The sequence below is a fragment of the Vitis vinifera genome, chromosome 14 (genome assembly GCF_030704535.1).
Source record: "Vitis vinifera cultivar Pinot Noir 40024 chromosome 14, ASM3070453v1".
Classification (NCBI taxonomy): Eukaryota; Viridiplantae; Streptophyta; class Magnoliopsida; order Vitales; family Vitaceae; genus Vitis; species Vitis vinifera.
The window spans coordinates 24,524,048-24,532,888 of NC_081818.1; the positions used below are offsets into that span (position 1 = coordinate 24,524,048).

Here is an 8,841-nt window from a genome sequence, read left to right on the forward strand (position 1 = left end):
ACCCCTTTCTTCCTGCCAGGACTTTCATGTTTGATATTGACACCAGATGTAGCCGTTTCCTTCACTAATATTATTTACAATTTCAAGTGAAACAACATCTCAAAATCAAGATTGAATTCCGGCCATCCTCTGATCATAATTGATATTGAAAGCCTAAATAACTCATCAAGGGAAGTCATAAGAGTTTAAGATTATCTGTACACATGGAAGAAGGAAGCAACAAAGGAGTGTGCTTACAAGCATTACCTCCAGCATACCTCCTCCCACGCTAGAAAGCAATGGCCATTTCTAGCCCACCCCTTCAGAGAGACACGCATTAGGATCAATGCGTCTAATCTAACTCCTAATGTCTACACGTAATATATCATGCCAACTTCAATAAGGCTGATGTGAGGAATGTTAAGCGCGACAGCTGGGCCCCTGCAGTTCTTCCTGAGAAACGAGTATCCCATATCAATCACAAGCTTTTTCAAGAATGAGGAAGATCTCCTGGCCTTCACATATGAGTGACCCATTATATAAGCAACCCCCGCCTCCTTGGCTTGGATCAAGTCGATCAGCTCTTCCCTTACTGAAGCATCCATCCCAGGGTTTGGTGGCAACTGGAACCTCACTCGGCGCCTCCGAATCTGTGGGTTCTCATCATCATAAGCAGATAGCAAACCGGGGAGGCTTAAAGATTTGCTGCTTTGGAAGGAGTTGCTCACACCTAAGCCCTCTTGCTCAGTTGCCATTAAGGTTGAGCTGGACTGAATCGTTCTAGTGCTTATAACTGCCATCCTCCCATCAATTGATGAACTCTCCGAGGTTGAAAACTGGGGTTCTTCTGCTTCCATTTGGATGAACTCAGCAATGCTTTGGACAAGCAGGTTCTCAAAGTCTCCATCATCACGTTGGATGTCCTTGTACCCATACCTGACAATGCACCGGTACATACGGTATGGTCTTGGGCAAACTCGTCCAATGAGGAAGCGCTCCTCAGGTGAGACATAGGGGACTGGAACCGATTTTACACAAACAAAAACTAACACGTTATGAAATGCAGGGAGATTTGTTACAAAGTGAGAAAAGATTGCAGGAACACCCGTTGCCAATTCTGAGTATATAAGGCCTATTCCAGGCACACGAACGATGCCAAGGCTGGGACCTAGGCCAAGCAACCATTTTAGAGAGACTTTATTGTGCAGATCGAAGTTGTACTTCTTACAAGTCCCATAATGCCAGACATACATAATACCCATGAAGATGCATGAGAGCACAATAGGGACCCATCCACCCTGAGGAACCTTCATGAATGCCGCAGTTAGGTAGACACCCTCAATGAACCCGAAGAAGAGAAGGAACAGGGCAGCTATTAGAACACTTTTCTGCCAAACAAAGACTATGACCAGTGTCATGAGACAAGTGGTGATGAACATAACTGTCACACAAGCAAGACCTGGGAGCCAATAGCCAAAAATGAGCAATCAAAAATCTCAGACAAAGTAATATGAGAATAATCAATCAGTAAGAAGCTGTTCTTGCTGCCTCTGTTGTAATAATGCCATTTTACAGTTGATTGACAGCATAATGGACGTCACATGAAATAAAACTGAATATATGCCTACAAACTATGCTTCTGGTCCAAATCAAAGGAGTATAGAGCAAATGTGAGTAAGAGACGGACCAGCAATTTAAAAATCTTTATTGTGGGTGTGCACCAACATATCATATGCATGTAACTAGCTCAGACATTAGCAAGCAGAGAAACAACCCAAAATCACCATGATAATATTGTGGTTCAATGGAGATTTTCCAAAGTTTTATTGTCTTGAATACAATTTCCAAAATCTATATTTTAGAACTTTATGAAGATAAAATTTAGCCAATGGGTGCACCTGCAGAACTCGTCCAATCCATGCTACCAACTGAATGGGAGATGGGATCAGAGGAGCAATAGCATCCAAATCTTCATGTTCAAGGGTTGTCATTGGGTGTACCATGGCACCTAATGTACAATGCTCTTGTTACTGAACTTCGGGTAAAATAAAGGCATGCCAATAGTCTAAGATTCTGACACAGGTACCTTGGAGATTTTACTCAATAGACTCTGACTAGACACCATCATATGGGGGTTTTCTTTGGACAAAGGGATGGAACTGAATCCCCTTGTCAGGGTTACAGATATATGAGAAATTGTCTCTATATAAGATAGCTAAAGACATTAGTATCTACTTGTTTCTTGGCTTTCTAGCCACATGTAGGACAGAATTATGCAACAGATGAAACAATAATCCTTTCTATTTACACATCCTGAAGCAACAAATACAGTCAAGAGAGAGAGAGAGAGAGAGAGAGAGAGCTACTTTACATTAGTGGCCAACTTACCATAAGCATTCCCTATTAAGGTCGTGTCTCGAAATCCAATAGTAATAGCAAGAGTAAGGATCATAAGGATCCAGTTTATCTCTGGGATATAGATCTGCCCATAGATATGTCTTGAGGTGTGGACAACTTTGACTCGTGGAAAGCAACCAAGTGCATGGCATTGTTTAATTATGGAGAAGGTAGCAGTGATAACGGCCTGACTGCCAACAATAGCTGCAAGTGTGGCAATAATGAAGACAGGCCAAAAAACAGTGTCTGCAAGACAAGCAAGAATCAAAGTAAGTTTGAATTTGAGACCAGAATGGAGGGAGTGATATTTATCAGAACAAGAATGAACTAACCAGGTATTGAGTCATAGAAGCTGGAACTAATGGAGGGGATGTTCTTAGACAGGAAAGCAGCCTGACCCATATACTGTACTACCAAACAGGGGTATATAACAAATGCAAATGCAAGCTGCAAGAACAAGAACAACACTCAGATTCCTCACACAGTACAAACATGCAAACAGCAAACTTGTAAGGCCAGATATACCATATGATACATTATGCTAAACAAAGCCTACAAACCACAATGGCTTGAGGTAGATAAGTGACAGCTGTGCCATTTCTTGAATTATGTAAAATTGTTTTCCAAGCCAACAGCTTTTTCCTCCTTACCATCCAAATAGTAGCTTGGATAATAATGATTATCAAGCTGGCTTGACTTTTAGTAAGGAGACCTACCAGGTGGCAAAAGAAATTGTAGGTCTGTCACCCATGTGTCAATATCCCAAACAAACCATTTTTATAATCATATATCCAGAATATCTTTTTTTCTGCCTAAAATAATGATCAGGTTGAAAATTTACCCTTATCGAAAAGGCAGTGAAATGACCAAGATCAGCAAACATAGCTTCAGTACCTGGTGGCCCAGAAAAAAAAAACCCAATAGTTGGTGGATAGGAACTGGAAATATACAAGAGTGGATCTGGTACTCTAGGTAATTAATGAATTCTGGAACTCCAATAAAGCCCAGTTTCTCATCAATTCAACCACATCCACAATGTTGACTTGCACAACACAGTGCAGCAAGTCAGTAAACAGATTATGCATGCCTAATAATTTTTTTCACTCATATCCAGTTCCAACATACCTGTAATAGAAAGGAGGATCCCTCCCAGGGAAATCCAGCCCTCTTTACCAGTCTCTCTAAAGAACTTGATGATAAAAAGTGGGGAAAATGCGCGCACAATTTTTGGGTTCCAACGTATAGTGTTGTAGAGCCCAATGCAAAAAATTGATAGCAACCAGATGATAACTACCGGTGCAAATATAAAAGCTACCCTGTGGGTACCAAAATGCTGCAGAGCAAACAATCCCACCAATATGACACAGGCAAGCAAGAGGACTACACCTACAAAGAACAAAGACCATGAACCATATATAAGAAAAAATAAGTCCTAAAGAAATAATTATAAGCAGCCATAAGCATCACGAAACAAATTCAAGAGAAGCATAGAAAGAAAGAAAGATGTTTACCATCAGTTAATTTATTTTCTGTAACTTGCAAGCCAGATACTGATGATAGAACTGCAAGAGGGAAAAAAACATGCCAGATTTAACCCCTAATCCACAAGAGAAAAATATTAAAAGAAAAAGTTTTCCAAAATCCTACTGTTTTAGATAATTAATTACATAACATAGAGCCGGCAGATCATCAGAAGAGCCTAGAGTGTCAGCATGGGACCTAACTCAACTTCAGAACCCAAGAGCCTAATGTCCAATATGACATTTAAAAACCACACTTTTCTTTCCTTCCTACATTAACTCATACAACATGATGAAAGATATTATTTCAATTCTAGATTCAATAAAGTTGCTATAAATTAGAGAGCAAACAGATATTTAGAAGTATATGATGCAACCAAGCATCAATCCCAACAGTTCACATGATGGCAAATTTTAACCACAAAACAGACCAAGAACTAAACCAAACAAATATTTATAAGCACCTAATTTACAGATAAACTGAGTGTAGGACATGGGCTAGGGCCATCTATATCCTGTAGTACGGTTGCCAGCCAGACTGAATGGCCTGATAGATTAATTTTTTAACATAAGAACAGGTGCAATTTATGGAGAATGTTGCAACTGTGAACATCTTTTTCATATTCACTCCAACCCTCATACACACAGCATAGACGAAGTAGAAAACATCTTTTGTTTTTTTTGTTGTTCCTTCAGTGCTAAAAAAAAATTGAAATTTACGGAACAGAATTATATAAATTCAGGCATAATCACCAGGACAAGCTGGACTCAAGAACAACATTTACAGAAACTTCAGATGAATCACATTTAGATTATACTTTATCAGTATATTACCTGAAATTGCAGGAGTAAGCACTCCGTCACCTATGACCATGCAAGCACCAAATAATACAACAAGAAGTAAAGCAGTTCGCAGCCTTTTGTGCTTCTCAAGAAATCTCTTTAATGGAGAAGATCCCACGGCCTGTGTTAAAGGACCATATTTGTAGGCAGAGAGCTCCTCATCAGCGGCTTGTTGATTGGGAAGTAAACTAAACCTGGCATGCCTACAAAGCAGCGAGTAAAGAGCAAATGTCCCACCTGACATGAGTTAAAATATAATCAGATGCACTAGAGGCTTAATTAACTAGTTTGACTTTAGAAACTGTAGTGTCCAATAAACAAAGATCTATGTCATACCATACCTTCACCATTATCATCTGCACTCAACAGGATGAAAACATACTTGAGCAAAGGTACCAATGTAAGGGTCCAAAAGATCAAGGAAAATGCGCCAAATATTGCTTCCTCATTTTGATGATTTTGCAACTTCCCTATAAATGTGCTCTTATAAACATAAAGTGGTGAAGTGCTCAGGTCTCCATATACCACACCAAAGCTTTGGTAAGCTAATACTAGATTTCTGGAGAGATTCACCCATGAAAGCTGCAAGAACATACATCAAGTTTATTTAAAGCTTAAAGTAGTTAAGTACTTCTAAAATTACAGGTTTAGAGAGTATTACGGATACAGATGATGCTTAGTCCAGTATTATTCTGGAGAGATTCACCTTGTTGTCTTTTGTTACTTTTGCAATGATAAATTTTTATTCTGTTGCATCACTCTTCGCTATAAATTTGCCGAATTAATAAAAAACTAAATTTCCCATTAGATCATTGGGGATAATCTTCAGTACATAAAACATTAGATATACCACATAGGTTTGACAGCACTTGCCATTATTTCAACATATGTAAAAACTATATCATGCAGCCTGCATCAAACCCAATACATGTGAAAATGGAATTGATATTAACTAAAACAAGCTCCAGTTTTGAATTCATATAAATTCACACACTACAATGGTCAAAGCCAAAAGAAATCCCCCTATCTGTAGTATGGAATATGGAGTCAATAGGCACTCAAAAGGCTACAACAGAAGCCTGCAACAAGAGGCCCAAACCATACTCCATCTGACAGCATGGACATAATCCTAGCATTCTAATAGCATAGATCAACTTCCCAATTTCAACAGACATCAAAGGCCTTGGAAAATAAAATAAAAATGAGAAACACCAATCCTAACATCAGAACAATAATAATAAAAAATAAATAAATAATACGAGAAAACAACCTGCAACAAGTTGACTAATAGAGTGGAACATCAAAATATTAAAAAAAAAAACATCACTCAGAAGTGAGGTAGGATGACCGTTCATCTCGTCAGAAGCCAAAAACCGTACTAACAGAAGTCAATCTCACAAACACATCCAATTCTAAATCGCAGTACAGATCGAAAATACTGAAAATGAAGGGATTTAAATCCTTCAACTTATTCAAAACCAAAACAATCAGCAACCACTTCAATAAAACCTCGCCAAATATGATCGATTCAATTCCTTGTTCAACTTCCAAAACAATCGGAACAAAACCTAGCCCGCTACCTACTATCACCAAAACCGAATTCAAAGATAAACAATAACAATCGGAAGAGAAGAACAGCAGAAAACGAATTGAATTGAACTGAATTGAATGACTCAGACATTGATCAAGAGCATCCCGTAGTTGGATCCATCGAATAAAAGAACAATCCTACACACCGAACTTGATCGATTGCAGTTTAAATTTTTTTTAAAATAAATAAATAAATAAAAATAGAAGCAAGAATCATCTCAGAAAACCTAACCTGGGAAGGGTTTCGGGAGGAAGTTCCAGATTCCGGCTCCATACTCTCTCCCTTTCTCCGAAGAGAAGTAGAAATTCAATTAAATCACACACTCTCTCTCTCGCTCTCTCTCCCTTTCTCTCTCTCTCTCTCTCTCTCTCTCTCTCTATCGTTCTCTCGGCTACGTCAAGAACAATAATAATAGAAGCATCCCATCTTCCCTAGCACAGGAGGAACAGCCTCAATCCAGTTTGTTGTTTATACTAACACCACACGCGGCTCCCACGCGTTCTTTATCCCACGTGCCCCACACCACCTGGCCTGCTTCGTTTCAACCTTCCAATTATACCTTCTCCCACCACCCATCTTGTAAGTTGTAACGCAATCCCACTTCCAAAACGACTGCGATTGATTTAAATTTTAAATATAATAATTAAAAAATTAAGAAATCAAATCATTCCTTTCTCTACCGTTAGATTCATCATCTGTATACGTGTCCAAAAATGGTTATAGGAGAAAAGGAAAAAAAAATTATTGGCAAAAATAATAGGTGGGTGAGGGCTGACGTCTAAACTGTGAGTGAAGATAAGAGATGGGCCAGTAAAGTACGGAATGTCCAAGTCCAGCCCACAGAGGCAAGTGAGTTTGATCAAAGGGCTCAACGTCTGTTGGGGGCCCACAGAGGCTACATCACCAGATTCGGAGGCTTGTGTCGGGTGGTGGGTGTGGAAGGCTGCTTGTCCCACGGCCCTCACCTCCTTCTTTTCTTCCGATCTGCCACATGATTTTACACCTCGTTCCACATTCCTTTCGACCCCCACCACTCTGCTATCCATCCCCCCGACTTACTTCCAACTTAATTTGTCTTTTCCTTTTTCTTTTCTTAATAACATGGTCAAATCCGATTTTTTTTTTTTATGGCAAAAAATGACTTCGTCTGTTTTTCCTCTTTCCTTGTATTACAGGCTCGATATTTATCGAAGATATGATCTAAGTTAAAAATACATGATAAAATCTAAATTATTAAATAATAATATAAATAAATAAATAAGATTAAATATTTTGTTCCAATAGAAACATTAATGCAAACATATTAAAGAAATAAGTTTTAATGTTGTTCAGCTAATCATGTACATATTTATAAATGGAAGAAAATGTTTCATCATATCCATAAAAATTATATTCAATTACTAGGTCTCTTTATATCTCCATCTTAAACAATGAACTCTTTTTCCTCACATCTACACCCTACTAAGTTCAGGGGTCGAACCGTCCAATCAGCCCACAAGATTGAATGGCATAGCGCCCTTTTGAGAAATTCTTTTTAAGCAATGATTGATAAGTTTGTCCTTACTATATATTTAACCATAGTTAAGAAGGTTTTTTTGAAGAACTTTATTATTATAACTCTTCTCATTCTTTTTTATTAATGAGTTGTTAAATATTGGTACACTATGTGGATATAAGGATCATATCGATCGTTAAATTACATTAAATTTTTTTATCTTTTTCTTTATTTTTTATTTTTTGTTCGTGTGTATAGTTTGATTATCATCTTTCACTTTTTTTCACTCTCATAACTTAAAAAATTTATAAAGATATTTTCAATGATTTTTGTTATTTTATTTTACGAGGAATCTAATTACAGTAACATATAAAATATATTCTAAACTTAGAATTTGAGTTCTAATACATATAAATAAATAGAAGCAAAGGAGAAAAGAGTAGGATCGGACTTACGTATAAATTGGACCACACGGAAGCAAAGCAAGCAAGTCCCACGAAACATTTTGGTATGGCATGCAGTGGGGGATTATTGTGATTTTATTGCAGCAGTGACTCAAAAGCAATGATGCTGACTAAGTGTCATGGCTACGCGCTTGATTTCCATCCGTTACTTAAAACCTTCATTTATGTTTCCCTAATAATTTCATATCAACTCAACTACAGCATCGTATGCCATAAATTCACCTACAAAATACACTTGTGGGGGGGAGTTGGCTTAAATATTATTGGACTTGGGCCACATAGTATTATGAAACTTAGGATCATTCAACATAGGATGTCTGTCTCTTTCAAAAGTTATATAAATTGAGATAAAGGAGAGAGAGCTGGAGGCTCACAGAGTTCCCATAGACTTTCTCTCTTGGTTCTGAAAGGGAAGGGGGGCGTGTGTGGACAGCATCCACTGGAAGGAGGAAAAATTCAAAGGAAGAGACAAATTTTCGTTGGATGTTTATTTCACCCCCATTAGTTTATTTAAGCCTTGGTGAGACGAAAGGACAAGGCCAGCTTCTGCAG

The 8,841-nt window shown here is 38.0% G+C and overlaps 1 protein-coding gene across 1 annotated transcript; it reads right to left on the reverse strand.

Moving 5' to 3' along the window:
• Positions 1-105: 105 nt before the first annotated feature.
• Positions 106-6,931, reverse strand: LOC100265199 (potassium transporter 4). Its single transcript, XM_010662357.3, has 9 exons — positions 6,562-6,931; positions 5,081-5,321; positions 4,731-4,976; positions 3,888-3,938; positions 3,502-3,762; positions 3,218-3,270; positions 2,709-2,823; positions 2,368-2,622; positions 106-1,438 (listed from the first exon to the last, which is right to left on the reverse strand). Exons 1-9 carry the CDS (start codon positions 6,601-6,603, stop codon positions 351-353), a joined length of 2,352 nt encoding a protein of 783 aa, XP_010660659.1. The 5' UTR covers positions 6,604-6,931; the 3' UTR covers positions 106-350.
• Positions 6,932-8,841: the final 1,910 nt, after the last annotated feature.